Here is a 19214-nt window from a genome sequence, read left to right on the forward strand (position 1 = left end):
CTCTATGACATGAAAATAACTAAAAATAGACAATTGTAATGGTACATACACTACTTGACGTACCAAAAAAAAACCACTTGAGCTCAGCAGCGAGTTAATAGCTGATCACCTGATCTTTTACCCTGCTTATTTGATGCTTACTCACCATGATACTCACAAGGCATCATAAATGATCACCCCAAAATTGAAAAAATAACAGATGAGCTATATTACTCAAATGGAGATGGGGTATCAAGATTCACATACATTGTTCCATCATCCCATCACCCTTATTTCATATATGCTCACTTTATTCTTTACAACAGAACTGTAGAATAAGAGTTCTGCTAATTAAAAGGATCCCAACATCCCATTCATTTATACATATCCCAATAAAAAAAGCCACTTCTCAGATCTTTGCTCATATTAAATTTCTCATCAGCAATGCAGTTTTGTCCTTTTTTGTGCAGTTATACTCACTTTCTGGCACTCATCTTCCTCTTTCATTCCAACTCTCCCATCTCTTGTTCTACCCAACAATCACACACAGGGCCTGAAAAATGCAGTGTTACAATACTGAATCTAACCCTTCAGTCTTGTTCATAAAGACAAACTTAAAACATGGTTTTGGCATCCCAAATATTCCGTGGACAAATGAAGACACGCACATTTTAATGATCTTTATTTGAGCAAGCATTTTGTCAATTTAAGATAACACCACGTTGCTGGTTCTGCCAGTTCTCACCTCCCTTATAAGAATATGACATAGCCAGGCTTTAAAAGAAATAAAACAAGGCAGGAATGCTTTACGGCTGTTTACTCCCTAAACTGTGGATTTTTTTTTAAACCCCCAACATAATTTTTGTCTGTTTTTCCTTTTTTATTCATTTTTTAAATACCTTAACTAGGCCTAGAATGCTTGTCTCTAGACCTGGCTCTTTCTCGTTTCTTTTTTAAATATGGTTTTAGATGTTTTGCGATGTTTTCTGTGTTTTAGGTTCTTTTCTGATGTTTACTTTTTCCCCTCTCTGTGAAGATTCAAGGTGGCACACCCCTGTAAAACACAGACATCATGACCTCAGTTCTCCAACAGACTGAACATTTGATGTGAGTAGAGAAAAACACAGACAATAACAAAAGGAATGTTACCTTGGCTTAAACGCTTGGCACGCCAGTAGAGTTGGTCACGGTTTTTTGAGCGGCTTCTTTAGCCTGGTGAGCCTGAAGTACGGCCACTGCCTCGTCAACCTGTCAGACAAAAACATTTATGCTTTTCAAACACTTTGTTCCATACAATTTCCATACAAAAACAATTATTCAGAAACCCTCCAACCTTGGAGCGCAGAGACTCTGGAGACTCCAGCATGTGGAGAAGCTCAGAGTTATCGATTTCCAGCAGCATTCCAGTGATCTTGCCAGCCAGGCTGGGATGCATATTCTGGATAAGTGGGAAGAGACGCTCACCTGCGAGAGGAAAATTAAGCATTAACCTCCTTTTATAGTGTGGTGTGAACAACAAATAATCAGACAACTCCACGATCTTTACCCAGCATCTGCTTCTGTTCCTGTGGAGGAGCAGCGGCGAGCATGGAGGCTGTCAGCGGTTCCTGTCCTTGCACATGCACAGCAGGCTAACCAAGAGAGTCAATCAGAAGAGTAAACTCAAAAATCACATCTTTCATATGTGAAGGGATACATGTTGCGCAGAGTCTTACCTGCTGCATAGTAACCTGAGGCTGTGTGTTCATGTGCTGAGGGTTGCGGACACTGGGTGCATATTTGTACTGAGGCACGCCGCGAACTTGAGGGGCAGAAGCTGCAGCCGCTGCAGTGGAGGGCCGTGGACCCATAGTCTGAGCAGCTGAGAGAGCAGTGAAATCAAACGGGTTTAATTCAATTCATCTCAGCTTATGTCTACTTAATAAAAAAATTCTTAACAAAACAGGATATATGAATGTATATATATATATATATATGTATAGATATATGAATTTTTATATGTAAAATATATGGTAATACTTTACAATAAGGTTCATTAGTTAACTTTAGTTAACTACATTAGTTAACATGAACTAATAATGAACTGCACGTATACAGCATTTATTCATCTTTGTTAAAGTCTTTGTTACTAATACTTTATTAAAATCTTGTTAACATTAGTTAATGCACTGTGAACTAACATGAACTAACAATGAACAGCTGTATTTTTATTAAGTAACGTTAACAAAGATTAACAAATACAGTAACAAACGTCTTGGTTATGACTGTAACCTCTGTTCCCTGAGAACAGGGAATGAGACACTGCGTCGATTGAAGCTAAGGGGAACGCAGACAGGTGTCTGAAATCACAATCAAATCACGGCAATCCTATTGACCGGCGACAGCCCATTAATCATTAACGTGCGACATGGGAGTATATAAGGGCGCCTTGCAAACATGATAATCACCTTTTTGTATGAAGGGGCTGTTTGGTAGGCAGGCCTGAGGCATGGCGAAAAGACGCAGTGTCTCATTACCTGTTCTCAGGGAACTTAGGTTACAGTCGTAACCTAGACATTCCCTTTCGAAAGGGAACTCGCACTGCGTCGATTGACGCTAAGGGGAACGATATACCAATGCCACCATGCTTAGGGGAGTGCATACCCATTGGCAGTGACAACTGTCAAAACCAGCAAATTCAAATGAAATGCCAGAACCACTCACCCTCAGGTCACACTGGGCTGTCAGTGACAGCATTCCCTATGGTCATAGGCTAAGCTATACGTTCCACAGGAAAACCTACATAAACATTGTTTAATGAAAGGCCTACCTGGGCCTGCTCAAGGGCCCAGGACCACAGCTTAAAATTTAGAAGGGGTCCCTTCTAGGGAATGTGGCTAGGGAACCCGAAGGAGCCCCAGCCAATCACTATTCAGGGGAACATACCCGAAATGCCCGAAGTGAAAAAATGACCACTAGTCATGGTAGGGCACAAGCTTGCCTTTAGAAGCTGCCTGCTAAGGCCAGCTGAACTGATTGCAAGCGGCCACTAGCTGCCAGAACCCAGCGTCGCTGGCAGACTACTTACAAGGAGGCCTGGTGAGGCCTACTACCTGATAACCAGAGGGCTGGCTACCTAGTACCCGTATTTGGGAACTCGCCTTTAGGGAAGGCCTAGTGAGACCTACTACCTGGCAGCCAGTAAAGCTAGCTGTGAGAGAGGCCTGATGAGGCCTACTACCTGCCTTCAGGGAGGCCTGGAAAGGCCTACTACCTAAACTGGTTATTGCTATGAACCCTGATTCCGGGTGTCAGTCCCAGGGCGTCCTGCTAAGGCCTGCCAGTCTTGGGGCTCAGTCTTGGAGCGGCCTATTAAAGCCGGTCGTTTAGGTAAGAACCTTTAGGTAAGAAACTGACTGCCACGGCCGTAAGGTTGGGGAACGAGCTACATGGTGGCCTGATAAGGCCAACCGCCTGACAGTGGTCAATCCTATTCGACTGATCATAATTGGGGCTAGCCTCCAGAGAGGCCCACTGAAGCCAAATGTCTGATTGGCCAGCGAATTAACTGTCGAGCATCCCATGATGGGGCTCAGGGTCAGGGCGGCCTTGCTAAGGTCAACACCTGACCATCAACACCACTGTTTGTCAGCCAAATTCATACTGCCGGGGACTCGCCATCAGAGAGGCCTGGTTGGGCCTACTAGCTGATAGCCAGTCTATTCTGCTACACTCCTCCACGGAGGCGGCGCACGAGAGGCGACACTGGCTCTCTGGCCCTGTCTACGGTCCGTGGATACGGATCTCAGCGTTATACATGGTGCTAAATGCAGCTGAGCGCGCCTTCGCCTCTCTGAACTTTCCAACCACCGCCACCACAGAGGTGCCGAAACGCTCATGGGGCGAAACCAGAGAATCGAGGAGAAAGCCTTTCTCTTTCTCCCCAATGTCGGCCAGGTTCAACCACAGATGTCTCCCCGTGGCCACTATCGCCGCCATCGACCGGCCGATCATGGCAGCTGTCTGTTTGGTGGCCCGGAGAGCTAGATCTGTGATGTGGCGCAGCTCAGTAACCGCCTCAGGGACCCTACCCCCTGGTCGAGATCCCCCAGCAGATCGGCCTGGTATACCTGCAACACCGCCATGGTGTGCAGGGCAGCACCGGCCTGACCCACTGGCGTGTATCCTCTGCCATTCAAACTGGCAGGGTTGGAGCTCTCAGTGTCGATGTCTGCTCTCCTATCGCCTCAACATCAGCGACACTAGCCCGCTGATGTCGGTAGATACGGGCAGAATAAGAATAAGAATTCTTCCATGTCCTCTCGATCTCAGTATGGAGATCGGGAAGAAATGGAAGGCTCACCTGAGCTGATGGTTTATGACCGGGGAGAATACGCTCTTATTGTGACATTGCAGCCAAGAGTTTGCACCGAGTTTTGTCCATCTGATTTGAATTCAACCAAAAACCTTAGATTCAGGCATGTTTGATTAGGGTAAGATCTAATGCAAAACTCAGTTCCTGGAGCTTAGCTTCAACCCTAATTAAATGCACCTGATCCAGCCAATCAAGTAAAACTATCAGGCAATGACTCTGCAGGCAGCGTGGCATGAAGGTATGTCATGAAGCTGATTTCGTATAGGCTTCAGAGACAGCGTAATGGTAAAAACAAAATAAAGTGAGCTTTGGTGATAACCAAGCAAATTACTACAATAGTAATTTCTCGCTAGAAATAACATCAAAAGTGGAAAAAGTTGGTCAAAAACGTACATTTACACACAAACTGACCACCAATCGCAACTCTCAGATAGGGTTGGGGCCGATGGCTGACAGACATCACGGTGTTGAGCCGGCATTGTGATCGCCTGCCCGCAAAAAAACATCTTAACCCTTTCACACGCAAGTTTAAAAATATTCTAACAGAGTGAGTTTTTTTTAAGGCGACCGTTATTTTAGAACGTTTCCCCTTATTGTTTCCATGGCGATGCATCATGCTTGTCACGTGACTCACCGCAGCCAATATAGCGCAGTGTGACAGATGTATCGCTTTTATTTAGTTTTCCCTTTTTTATTCAAAATATTCACAAACTTGCTTACCATGTCATCAACTATCTTATATTCTGATTCTCAAATACGTGTAAGCGAGTGTGCGTTTTGTCATTTAAAAAGCTTTATAAATGATCTTGATCTATAACGTGAGATGGGCGCCGCCATGTTTGTTTGCGCCACAGTTCAGAGTCCTATCAGTCGGATTTACAGCACATGAATTCATCAGTTTCTCTCGAAATACAAGCAAGTAATGGCTCGTTTCCACTGAGCTCTTTTTCAGGCGAGAATGTAGTTGTTTAAAGCTCAAATCTGTGGTTTATTTATAAAGATTTATGAAAATTTGATCCAGGTTGTGAGATACAGGCGATCACCAGGCGCTCTGCGCTCATGTACCCCGCCTGGAACAGCCTTTCCTCGGCTAGTCGTTCTGACGTTTGCCACTGACTCTGACGTCTCAGTAGTGGTTAAACATGAGATATAATTCGTCTTGTATATCTAACGGGCGATATTTGGTCTCGTGAATCTATAATTTGTTCCCTGGCCAATCGTTTTGGCTGAGGGCTAAGTGAAGTTTCATAACTTTATATATTTAAGCTCTTTAACTTTACCGTTGTAAGGTTAGACTAGACTTTGTATGTTTGACTGAATTGTTTGCCTTATGTCTTATTGTATAGCTTCTTGTACCTTTTACTTATACTTTTATAATGTCTAATATTGATAAAACTGAAATTGAACAAAAAGAGACTAGGTTGAGTTTTGTAATTTGTATTACAATGAAGATGATCACTGTAATGTTTACTGCAACATCTGTTGTTTAATACAATGCACATATTGCCTGGACCATATTAAAATGTTTAATATTTTTATATTATATTTAAACGAAAAGAGGCTGGGTTGTGTTTTATATTTCGTTTTGTTATAAATAGGCTAACGTTACATGCAGTGAATATAATCAATACGCGTTGCCTGAACCACATTTGTGTGGCTATAATGTTTAAGATTTCTTTAAATGAAAACGAAAAGAGGCAGTGTGGTGTTTTATAACATATTTCGTTTTATTGTTGCCTAAAATATACATACAGACTGAGATAACCGGAGTGGCAGAGCGAGCTGAGTTACGGTTTCAAGAACGCGCTGTTCCATTTGCAGAATTACCGGACTCGCGTCCTCGGGAGTCTTTCTCCTGAGTCGGACTTTGCAAGTCCGAACTTTGCATACTTGGTATTGAGAAACGCCTAATGTTGGCGGTTGGCTTCTTGTGACAAACATGGCGAGAAGCAAGAACAAGATCTGCTGTATGTCATCCATTGTTGTTTATGTTGCTTTCATCTTCGCGCGAAAATGATGTCGATCGCTTCTTTCCGGCATAGGCTACACCACGCCTATTAAGTAAGGGACCTGTTGGCAGTGGAAACGCTAGCCGATTTATAGTTTACCGACCCGAACCTAAAATAAACATTTTGTAGTTGAAAACACTAATTGTGATATATGACAAGTGCTGAGTGCGTCCATCTCTGGCTCAGCGCCAGCCAAAGCGCGAAAGCACAGTTTGAATCTGGCAGTTATGTCACGTCACTGTACATACATTCTAGGTCTGCTCAGCATCGCTCCTTAGTGGTCAGCTGATGCAGAGAGTGCCAAAATCAAAATTCCTGATGAAATGAAGACGAAAATATCTAGTGGAAAATTTGAATATAACATTCTTTAGACTCACCAACACGCTGAGTGGACATCATGCGGGGCACCTGTGATGCAGGACGCATGGTGCTGAAAGTCTGAGGTCTGGGGGCAGATGGGCGCATTGTGCCTGGCATGTTTTGGAAGTCTGTAGAAAATGTTGAATGTCCATTAGTATGAATCAATATTTCATGGACTAGTGACATTTGATTCATTTATTACTGCAGGATTCTGGGATAAAAAGTCGACTTACGCTGAGGACGGACACCCTGTGTGGCCCAGCGGGGACTAGGTCTGAGCTGCGCGAGCTGACTGGTAGGGTAATATGCAGCTCTGTTCTGGGCCTGTGATACAAGAAAATTATTAATGGAGTAGAAATAAGCAGTAATGCTAATCTAAGCAACATGACAACCAACCAAGTGACTGTGTTTACCTGCGGAATGGCAGCCATGAAGTATCCTGATGGAGGTGCAGGTTGGTAGGGGTTGATAACTGGGTTTGGCACTGCACGGACACTGGCCATCCTCTGCATGTACTGGTTGGTGAGATGGGCCTGCCGTTCCTCTTTGCGCTGAGCAAGAGCCACATACAATGGCTTAGTGGCCACAATACGGCCATTCATCTCAGTCACTGCTTTAGTGGCTTCCTCAGGAGAAGAGAAACAGACAAAACCAAAGCCTTTACTGCGACCACCGTCCATCATGACCTGGGACAGAAGAGGGAGAAGACTTCAATTTTTGCCCAAAAGGCAACATACAACTTAAATGTTAACATAAAATGGCATTTGCAACCCATTTTACTTAAGAAATGTAACTTTTTCAGAATGAAACACCATCTGATACAAAATTTTAAGACCGCCATTGTGTGCATTTAGATATCATAGAATATGCATGTTCTGTAATACACACACACACACACACACACACACACACACATAACTAGGACAGTGATGACCAGTGATGGCTCAAAATCATACCTTGGCACTGGTGATTGTTCCAAAGGGAGCGAACTCTTTACGAAGACGCTCATCATCAATACCATCATCCAAGTTCTTAACATAGAGATTGACACCCTGTAAAGAGAGCAAATGACGATGAAGAACTGCATCTGTGAGGGCACTTACAATGCACTAGATTTAATAAACTATTACAAGGTTCGTACAGATATTTAAGAGTGAAATTCAAGCACTTTCAAGCAGTGGCAGTGGTGCTTTTCAAGGGTTCAGTGAATAATTATATGTACATCAGCCTATATGCAAAACAGCTGAGAACCAAACTACAGTAGGATTAACTGCTATATAAATGGGAGACTATAGCAAATATACATTTCCATTTGCTCCAACAGCAATAGGCAAAGCTTTCCCTTTCCAAAGAAGAAAAAAACCAACAACACAGAGCAAACAAATTCTGAATCTGAACGAGTCCATCACAAATTCAAAGCGGTATGGTAGATGGCACACCATGAATGCAACTTTCAGCTGCGCTGCCAATCCGGATATCAAAACAAAAGAACGTAGGAGAAGAAAGTTAACACTAATTTCTAGAGGTGTGAATCTTCACTTCCCTCACGTTTCGATTACGATTCAGACTTCAGTTTTGTTTGATGTTTGCTACATTCAGGAAGTGTACTTCTTAGAGAAGATCAAACAAAAAGGGAGTTCATGTATCTGACTGCTTGTATTCACTGACGAAAATGTAGCCATGTACAATAATATAGAATATTAAGGATGCAACACATCGTGATATCGAATCAAAGACATGATAATTGTAATCAAATTGAATCATGAGACCAGTGAAGATTCACACCCCTAATAATAAGACTATATTTACAATAAAAAATCAGCCTATTGTAGGAATCATTTCAAGTATTAATAAAAACTATGGGCCCTATCTTGCACCCAGCGCAATTGACTTTGTACACCGACGCATGTATCATTCCTATTTTGCACCCGCGCACAGCGGACTTTTCCCTCCACAGACGCACGTCGGTAAACTAGGAAATACACTTGCGCTCCCCGGGGCAGTTCAGCGCAAAGAGGAGGCGTGTTCCGGCGCAAACGTTCCCTGATGCTATTTTGCAGGTTTAGAAAACAATTCCGCCACTGACCAGGAAAAACCTAGTTTAAAGGCAGTGGCACGTTGCGCATGTTATTCATATGCTATTTTAAGGGCGCATGCTTGGCCATAATCAATGTAGCGTGTGCACAACGCGCATACACTTTGATTTTCTCTTCTACACAGAAGCAGTAGTTTCCATTTTTGCAAATCATACATTATTACAATAGATAGATAGATAGATAGCCTACACAATTTATTATAAAAGCATACATCTAGCTTACACATTTACCCAAATTATCATACGCCTGTTTAACCGAAGTTAATTTGGGTGGGTTTCTCCATCCCCAATGTAACTTCTCTCTCTTTTACGGCCGTGACGAGAGCGTTGCTCTCCTCGGCTGTGAACCGCTCCTGGCGTGCGCCTGGCAAATCCGCCGTTACAAAAAGCGCGTCTGCTCTTAAAGGGAATATGAGATGTCGCTCTGATTGGTTTATTTCACGTTACGCCCAAACCACACCTATGAATAATGAAGCTACTTCAGACCAACCCATTTTAGATTTGCGTCGGGCGCAAGAGTCATTTATCCCGCCGGTATAATAGCAACAGCGCCCAAGACCCGCCCAAAAAGTTACTTGCGTTTCGCACTTGATACTTGCGTTTCAGATCGTTAAAATAGGGCCCTATGTTTCAGTGTCTCCTTTTTGCAATGTGCAGACAGACATTCCATACATCTCTTTCAGCAGCTCTCATATGGTCTCATGAAGAACTCGGACTTGCTTTGAATCGTTGATGAAGACAGGACATCCGAATGCAATTTCCAGGTGCCAATCTATTGCGTGTACTTCTTCCATGTGCTCGCGTGACAATTCAATGCACAAATGATTCACGACTCTTTCTTAAAGGTTATTTTTCTTTTTCTCAAGACATTTTTTCTTTTTCTTAAAGGTTATTTTTCTTTTTTTAGAGACATTCTAAGAAAAAAAATCAAACATTTCAAGGATGATATTCAAAATGAAACACATTTCAAACCTTAAAACATAACTGTTAAAATCAAGCATTTTCCAAACTTTCAAAACTCTGTTTGAACCCTGTAAATACAATTAAGAACCAAATGCAGTTGCACAGCCTAATTTAGGTCCATAAATAAGAAACTACTGTACCATAGCCACTTATGTCCCCAGTATCCACTATAAAAGAACATGGGGCCCATGGACTAAAAAGTCACTGTTGCAGCCATTTTGGCCAGTGTGGTCCACTGAAAAGGAAACACTGAATTTGACAAGGCTGCAGAAGTCAGTTCAACTTTACTGACCTGGTAGCGAGTCATACGGTCTTGCTTCATCTGCTCAAATTTGCGCTTGAGCTCAGTTTGGCGCTCCACTTTTTTCTGAGCGCGACCCACATAGATGAGCTTCCCGTTCAGTTCTTTGCCATTCATCTCATCCACAGCCTGTTCCAAGAGATCAAAACCGGTTTTTGGTACCCGTTCATCCTGTGGTTACATTTACTCCAGGAAGTCAAGTACGTTAGTTTGACCACATTTAAAGCTGAACTGACCCTCTGCGCATCCTCGTGCCTCTCAAAACTCACAAATCCAAAGCCTCTGGACTTCCCATTTTCATCAGTCATGACACGGATGCTCATAGAATTACCTTACCAAATCAGAAAAAATGTTTTTGAAATGTATAAACCAAGAGAGAAATTTTAGTTTTAGTGGTTTTATAAAGTTTAAAACAAATTACCATATTTGCTGAAGACGTCCTTGAGCTTGTCATCATCCATATCTTCCCCAAAATTTTTAATGTACACATTGGTAAATTCTTTGGCTCTTGCACCGAGCTCAGCCTCCCTCTCCTTGCGAGATTTGAAGCGCCCTACAAACCTGATGACAAAGAGGAGCGATCAATACAAGGTTGTAGTTAATCTCAAGTTATTTCAAGGGGCTGCGAAATGGAACTTAAAATTCATCTACACATTTAGCATCCTTTTCAACAATATACAATATACACCGATCAGGCATAACATTATGACCACCTTTCTGATATTGCGTTGGTCTCTCTTTTTCTGCCAAAACAGCCCTGACCCTTTGAGGCATGGACTCCACTAGACCCCTGAAGGTGTGCTGTGGTGTCCTGCACCAAGATGTTAACAGCAGATCCTTTAAGTCCTTTAAAGGCAGGTTAGGCAGGATTTTTCGATTTCACAAATTTGTTTAAACTGTCTTTAAATACCAATACATAATTAAAATGTAAGTACTCTGAAAAATTTAGTATTAAAATCGAGTGTCTCTAGTCCTCTCAGGGCTGCAATAAACACAGCTACTTACTCCATTCACTCCCACCCCCTCCCTTCTGGGCTCCTTCCAAAGCCACGCCCCCAAAACACATGAACGCGCGATGCCAACCGCTCAGCTGGAGGAGGACGCGTTTGCCAGCGCCGAGCGGAGAGGAGCGCAGTGCATGTAGTGACATCATGTCAGAATCACATGTAATAAAATACCTAACTTTATCATTATGAATATAAACAACTAACATGGCTGTTAGTACTCACTATCAAGCTAGCATATCGATACTGGAAAAGTTTAAAATATAGTGAGTTTGATTCGGTAACGAGCTAGTAACGTAAGGCAAAGCTAAAAACAGGTTGCATTAATACACGGTTTCCCATTACCATCAGTTACACTGATTCATCAGAAGGTGAATTTCGTGTAAGATTCATAACATATACGGTGTTTTGCATGTAAGAGCTTCCACGATGAAAGCACTGTTGGCTCTGATGAGGACTAACATTACACTCCGGAGACAAGTAGCCTACCTTTCTACCTTAATAGTTCCTTTTTTTGCCTTGTTTGCCTTCGCTGACTGTATATGCAGGTACTGGGAATTTTGAGTGCTCTTTCTCTGCCATAATTGTGATTCTTACTAGCTCCCGTGCCTCTCTCTCTTCGCCTCCTCGAGTCAAACGGGTGCGCGCATGTGGGCAGCTCCTGTAGCAGCAGGGGTGGTAGCCATGGTAGCGAAGGAGAGTGACAGTTGCCCAGCCAATCATTTCATTCGTTCCGAATGGAAATAAGTAGCTGTGTTTATTGCAGCCCTGAGAGGACTAGAGACACTCGATTTTTATACTCTCTTTTTCAGAGTACTTGCATTTTAATTATGTATTGGTATATAAAGACAGTTTAAACAAATTTGGAAAAAAGTTTTTTAGAAAAATCCTGCCTACCCTGCCTTTAAGTTGCGAGGTGGGGCCTACATGGATCGGACTTGGTGGTACGTGTCAAAGTAACATCTACATGGATGGCAGGACCCCAGGGGTCCCAGCAGAACATTGCCCAAAGCATCACACTGCCTCTGCCGGCTTGCCTTCTTCCCATTGTGCGTCCTGGTGCCATGTGTTCCCCAGGTAAGCGACGCACACACAACTGGCCATCCACGTGATGTAAAAGAAAACGTGATTCATCAGATCGGGCCTCCTTCTTCCATTGCTTCGTGGTCCAGTTCTGATGGTTGGCGCTTTCGGTGGTGGACAGGGGTCAGCATGGGCACACTGACTGGTCTGCGGCTATGCAGCCCCTTACGCAACAAACCGCGATGCACTGTGTATTCTGACACCTTTCTATCAGAACCAGCATTAACTTCTTGAGCAATTTGAGCTACAGTAGCTTGTGTGTTGGATCGGACCTCACGGGCCAGCCTTTGCTCCCCACGTGCATCAATGAGCCTTTGAAGCCCATGACCCTGTCGCCGGTTCACCACTGTTCCTTCCTTGGACCACTTTTGATAGATACTGACCACTGCAGCTGCAGTTTTGGAGATGCTCTGACCCAGTCGTCTAGCCATCACAATTTGGCCCTGTCAAACTCGCTCAAATCCTTACGCTTGCCCATTTTTCCTGCTTCTAACACATCAACTTTAAGGGCAAAATGCTGCCTTATATATGCCATCCACTAACAGGACTCGTGATGAAGAGATAATCAGTGTTATACACTTCACCTGTCAGTGGTCACAATGTTATGCCTGATCGGTGTATATCTTCGCAATTAGGGATGGGCACTACTATTCAAGTACTCGAAAGTGACAGGGACAATCAATCGTGAAAATGATCATGTGACTGGTTCTGGTATTATGGGTGGTACCTTAAGGTCTGATTAGTTAGCGTTGGGACAGCATGCCATCCAAAACGAAGAACAGTTATTAGAAAATACAGTTAAATGCAGCAGCAAACTTTCATATACATGACATTATAATGAGAACACTACTGTAACACTAGTGTTGTGAATTCTTTGTGCTTTAGCGCATGTTACAGAAATAGCGCAGAGTCGGGAGTTATGCATTCTGACTAGACAATAACTTAGTTCAGGTTCATGTCATTTTGTGAATAAATATAAAAGCTGTACTGTGTTATCTCATATACATTTGTTTGAGTTTATTAAGCCACTAGGAAAGTGCTTCGGTTTGTCGGTGTTCATTAATTGTTCAGCTTCAGCTCACACAGCTCAAACCGCTTGGGGATGTAGGCATATTCGGATGCAACCAGATTTTATATGTCTGTGATAATGCACCAATACTCTAAAGCAATTTTTGGAATGCAAATTAATAGGCAATCTAAAATTAAAAAATTTCAGAATGTTGCTTAATTTTATATCACCAGCAAATAAGATTTTAGGTAAGCCTTTTTTTAAGGTCATTTACTTACATGTTACTACATGTACTTACTATAGTAATACTGTAGATTATGCATAATTACAAGTAACTAAACTAAACCCTAACCGCAACTCTATAGTAAGTACATGTAGATAATTTATATTACTCAGTACTTATTTGAATAAGTACAATGTAACTACATCACCTTTAAAAAAAAACTGTAACCATATTTTATATTGGCAAAAATATATTGTAAAAATTCTTTCATGGCACTTGATCCAATCCTTCCACACACACTTCAAATCCAAATCAAGTCTGCTAATCAATCAAGTCACTTTCCACGTTAGTTGGCAGGTTCCTTTAGCAATTTTCCTTCACCCTAATGCTTAAGTTTGGGAAAACACCAAAATCTCACTTACACTTTTCTGTCATTCAGCAACATGCCGTTCATTTTCTCAATGGCTCTTTCAGCAGCCTCCTGGGTCTCAAAGTGCACAAAGCCGTAGCCCTTTGAGCCATTCTCATCACAAACCACCTTAAGAAAGGATATCAGGCATAAAATCATGCACCCACTGACCAACAGAAGCACGAGCAAAGCACTTTCAAGAGCATGTATGTGCCTTACCTTGCATGACAGGATGTTGCCAAACGCAGAGAAGGTGTCATAAAGGGCTTTGTTATCAATAGACTTATCCAAGTTTTTAATAAAGATGTTTCCAACACCGCTTTTCCTCAGAGAGGGGTCACGCTGAGACCACATGATGCGGACAGGTCTACCCTTGATGACGTCAAAGTTCATTGTGTCTAAAGCCCGTTCAGCTGGAAGTGAAAACAATTATTAATCCACTAAATCAAAATTAATTTCTTCTCTTGCACTCAGCCAGAAATCTCCACTTCAGTAGCATTTAGTGATGGGTCCATCATGAATCTTTAATATGACTCAGGAATAACAAGTTGTCTCAGAGAGAGATTCGTTCAATTTGCGATGACCACGCATGCGCAAAATCCTATGGGCTGAACCTCTCGAGAGTTCACCTCTCGAATCTTCGGGTTCTAGTCGTTCGTTCATCATGTGATTGCCCCATAGGGCTAAGGCAATGCAGTCTGTACCGGAAACAGAAATGATCAGTTCACCTATTGAGTCTTTGGATTTGAGTCGTTTGTTCATCATGTGACAGCCACAAGGCTAAGGCAGGGGGGTTCAAACCTATTGAATGTGGTAATAAAAGAGTTGGAAAATGCTTTAAACTTTATCCGTATGATGGGGGAAACAAGTTGTTAAAGCAAAGATACTTGTTTACAGTGGATTCTAATTTTTAGAAAATATCACAGCATATAATGCAAAGAAAATCCCATATTATTGACTTGTCTCTTACTGCTTTTGGATCAGCTGTATTTTTTTTCCTTTTTCTAATGATACATCCCCTTGTTATATGATTATTGTGAATTTGTATTTTGTATTTTGATAATTAAATGGCCTTGTTATTCAACTATAATAAAACATACAGTCAATAATGCTAATGTATTTGTTGTAAGATGCTGAGCCGGGAAGTGATCACGTGAAAAAAGAACGAACGACTCGAACTCGAAGACTCGGTAGGTGAACTAATAATTTCTGTTTCCAGGACAGACTGCATTGCCTAAAGCAAATGTAGCTGTCACGTGATGGACGAATGACTTGAACCAGAAGACTCGAGAGGTGAATTAATAATTTCTGTTTGGAGTGCAGACTGCATAGCTTCAGCCTATCAGGATGTTACGTGACAAAAGAACGAACGACTCGACCTGAAGACACGGGAGGTGAGGTAAACTAACAGACTGCATAGCCTGAAGACCCAGATAAGCAATGAATTAATCACTTCGGTTTTCTCATAATTAGGCCTTGGCTGCATTATAGTTTTTTCTTAATCGTAATGTGATCAATGTTTGCTTAAAGGTGACATTCACATGAAATTTTCACATGATGTAATATAAATCTCTGATGTCCTCAGAATGTGTCTGTGAGGTTTCAGCTCAAAATACCACCCAGATTTTTTATTATAGCTTGTCAAAGTTGCCCCTTCTTGTGTGTGGGGGTAAACGCTCCGTTTTTGTGTGTGTCCCTTTAAATGCAGATGTCCCTTCAGACGACGGCCGATCCTTTACACGAGCTTCGGATACTGGAACAACATAACAGCCTAAATTCTCTCAGGCAAAATGTCAATATAGAGCTGGTAAGTCCCGCCCCTTCCGCTAACCCCACTGGACCTCTAGGTTGAAAAATCGTCAATGCAAGTGAATGTGAGAAAATAATTATTTTCTGGTCCCGTTTGAATTTTGCCATGAATGTGAACATATGTTGTCTGTGAATTTTTAACATAATTTTTCGTGTGAAGAATGCTACAATTTAGCGGGCAGAAGTTTGATACGGTTAGACTTTGTGTGAGAGCACTTTGTGGACTACAACCTAGTTTTTACATCAGACGGGAATCTGAAGAAAGAACAGCCCATTTGGTTTGAATGGTGACATTTGGGTACAAAACACACAGGCATCTCGATCTGTCTCCATAGATTATCGCAGCATTAGCACCGTGATTTGACAAGTGGAGGGAAAATGTGTTATGGGGTGACGTCACATAGGCGACATGTAGTCTTTCTCGTTATGTCTTTTCCACAACTGCTAGCCAAAGAATCATACAATATACTGTCAAACTCGTAACATGAAAAATTATATAAAAAATTCACAGACAACATATGTTCACATTCATAGCACAATTCAAACGGGACCAGAAAATAATTATTTTCTCACATTCACTTGCATTGACGATTTTTCAACCTAGAGGTCCAGTGGGGTTAGCGGAAGGGGCGGGACTTACCAGCTCTATACCCAGTAGCGGAGTGCAGCCTTACATGTTTGAACCGGAGTCAGACACTGATGGAGAGACTCAAGAAGAGGCTGCAACTGTTAGACTGTACATGGACATTTTTGAATGGTTAGTGCATACATTTATGTAACTTAGTTGTTGTGGAGTTACGTTTATTCATCTCATCGACTAGCCTGTACAGTCATGTTAATCTATAAACTGCTGTATAGGTGCTCGTGTGGGAACTGTATTAGGATGCCCACAGAGACAGAAAATATATGCTGCATGGAGATAGAGCAGTTATGGTTTAGTTCACGGTCATAATGTGGGACTGCTGCTTCTCACTCAGGGCGGGATCTAGTGCAGATCGTCACCCGTCGTGGGCGGGGCTTCCCTACTCTTACATAGGAGTAGGGGGAAATTTGAAACAGCTTATTCTGAGAGATTGATGATGATTTATGGGGATTATAAAAAAAAGTATTGGGAGGATTTTTACTATAGGCTGGTTATTTACACACACTGTGGACACACATCTGTGTTCAAACACCTTATAAAAGTGAATTTTGCATAATAGGTCCCCTTTAAGCAGATGTGGTGGGGAATTTGCCAATTAACATGTATCATTTTAATTATACTCGGTAGCACTTTATTTTACAGTGTCCTTGTTACATATGTTACATGTACTTCCCATAGTAATAACAGTAAATTATGCATAATTACATGCAACTAACCCTCAATCAAATCCTAATCCTACCCTAACCCTATAGTAAGTACATGTTGTTAATTATTATTACTCAGTACTTAAATGTATAATTACACTGTAACAATGACACCTTAACATAAAGTGTAAACTTATGAAATGAACTAAATGACTTTAAAAAAAAAGATTTGTTCATTTTGCTGAACGAGATTCAAAGATCCAAGTCAGTAAAATGATCCGAACTTCCCATCACTAGTAGCATTTACATTCAGCAAACTTTCCGGTTTTATGGAAGTATATGGTCATATCTACTACTTAATTTTCACCTGTCTTGTGATGCCTTGCCTTAGATTTACAATAGTTATCGAAATTGACTGAAAACGAGGCCATATTTTTGTCTCAAGTAAAATACAAATATCAATCTGAATAACTAGACTAATTAGGCCTAGAATAAAAGTGAGAAATACATTACTTGGACATTGCTTAGTCCCTACATTTTGAAGTTTTGACATTTTCCTGATAACCACATTAAATTTTGCACTTTTGAACAAACAGGCATAATCAATGTGTTCGATACACTTTCCTGACAATCGAGACAGTTGATGGGATTTTATCTTTGCTGCACACTCTGCCCCACCCACGCCCTAAATATGACAATCATGCAAGTCACTGCTGTCAAGCAACATCACGCGGCGGTATATGCATGCGTGCATCCCTCATCTTAAACCCTTTATAATCAACCGACAACACATAGATTCATAAAATATGGTGCTGCATATGGTCACTACTAACAAGATTCTCAATGAATATGCATTATATTGATAAAACGCATTTATTTTTCAATGTGTCATTAGCGTAAAAGACATCTTTTACACAGTTACGCCACACTCACCGTCTGCAGGCTGCTGGAAGTTGACATAGGCATAGCCGAGCGACCTGCGGGTGATCATGTCCCTGCACACGCGGATGGAGAGGATGGCACCGGCCGGGCTAAACTTCTCGTAGAGCATGGCTTCAGTCACGTCCTGGTGCAGGTCCCCAACATACAGCGAGGCCATGGGGTAACTAGGAGCGCTGGGGTTCATTTTCTCTTCGGTCGCAGTTGTGAACTTGCAGAAATTTACGTGTTTCGCGGCACCAGCGCGTGAGATCAACTACGTCAGAATACAGTTAGCTGTCAAGCTATTCTAAACACGCCAATTTTTACAATTTAAAATCGTCGACTAAAAGATTATTTCTGGAACGATTTAAGCGTTTGGTTCTTCGTTTAAAATGACAAATAATAAGGGCTACAAAAATGTCAAAACGCGAAAAAATCCAATGCAACGAATCAAGCAAACCGCTAGGCCGAGCTCACAGACTGTCGTTATCTTTTTCAGGGTTGTTGCGATGTTTCAAGGCCTCCAGCTTCCACTTCACCAATTTTTATTTATTAAAAAAAAAAAAAGAAAAAAGAAAAAAAGGAGGATTTTTTGGGGTTTTTAAAAGTTTTTAATTTTTTTTGTATTTTTTTTATTTTTTATATAATGTGTGCCGAGGCAAGCTCCGGAGCACACACGCACTCACACAGCACTGACAGCCGGGGGTTTCGGGAGGAATGGGACGGACTGAGCCGTCACATATATACCCGCGGGTACGTCATCCACCGTGCACGCGCATGAGAAAAACGCAACAGTCGCTCACCGGTTTGGATGATGATTGGATGAAAAATGTCAGAGCCCGTGGATAATGTCTAATAAGCTTTATGAACGACGAATATCGATTATCTACAGGCTCTGACATTTTATTTATAAATAAATAAAATTTATTTATAAATAAATAAATAGCCCGTAGATAATGTCTAATAAGCTTTATGAACGACGAATAGTTGACTTTTGTGACAATGACGAATGTGTTAAAGGGAAAAATAAATGATTGGATTTCATTTTTTACAGTTTTTTAATTGAGGTAATTTAATGTAGAATTTGAAAATAGCTTTGCTAAATATTTATAGTTTATTATTTAGATATTAAATTGTGTTAATACGGTTAATACTACTCATTAACGATCAAAGGAAGCATTGAGTTTTTTGTAGTTTTTTTCTTTTTCTGAAGTCATACAAATTTCCACCACAGTGTTTCATTGTCACGTTGTTACATTTGCCTCCGTTGTCTTGCAAAGACTAATTCCATAACATTTTATGTATCCTAAATATACACAATTAAATAACATTTCCATTCTATTTGCATCGTTTGAAAAACGTATTGGTTGATCGGAAATGAAACAACTAAAATGACACTGTTTTCTCC

General features: G+C 41.5%; 1 protein-coding gene across 1 annotated transcript; it reads right to left on the reverse strand.

Annotated features, from left to right (window-relative positions):
* Positions 1-644: 644 nt before the first annotated feature.
* On the reverse strand, positions 645-18519 carry pabpc1b (poly A binding protein, cytoplasmic 1 b). Its single transcript, XM_084423695.1, has 15 exons — positions 17819-18519; positions 14009-14202; positions 13803-13918; positions 10483-10622; positions 10298-10392; positions 10053-10190; positions 7659-7754; positions 7116-7388; positions 6936-7026; positions 6720-6830; positions 1695-1840; positions 1526-1610; positions 1313-1443; positions 1129-1227; positions 645-1033 (listed from the first exon to the last, which is right to left on the reverse strand). The coding sequence occupies exons 1-14, from the start codon at positions 18009-18011 to the stop codon at positions 1135-1137; spliced, it is 1902 nt and encodes a 633-aa protein (XP_084279821.1). The 5' UTR covers positions 18012-18519; the 3' UTR covers positions 645-1033; positions 1129-1134.
* Between the last annotated feature and the right edge of the window lie 695 nt (positions 18520-19214).

This window comes from Rutilus rutilus (assembly GCF_951802725.1).
Source record: "Rutilus rutilus genome assembly, chromosome: 11".
NCBI classification, from domain to species: Eukaryota; Metazoa; Chordata; class Actinopteri; order Cypriniformes; family Leuciscidae; genus Rutilus; species Rutilus rutilus.

Coding starts and splice junctions, on each gene's coding strand:
- pabpc1b (XM_084423695.1), bottom strand. CDS start 18,011: ATGAACCCCAGCGCTCCTAGTTACCCCATGGCCTCGCTGTATGTTGGG. Junction 13,919..14,008: donor GCAACATCCTGTCATGCAAG/GTAAGGCACATA, acceptor TCCTTTCTTAAG/GTGGTTTGTGATGAGAATGG. Junction 10,393..10,482: donor GGACGTCTTCAGCAAATATG/GTAATTTGTTTT, acceptor TGATTTGGTAAG/GTAATTCTATGAGCATCCGT.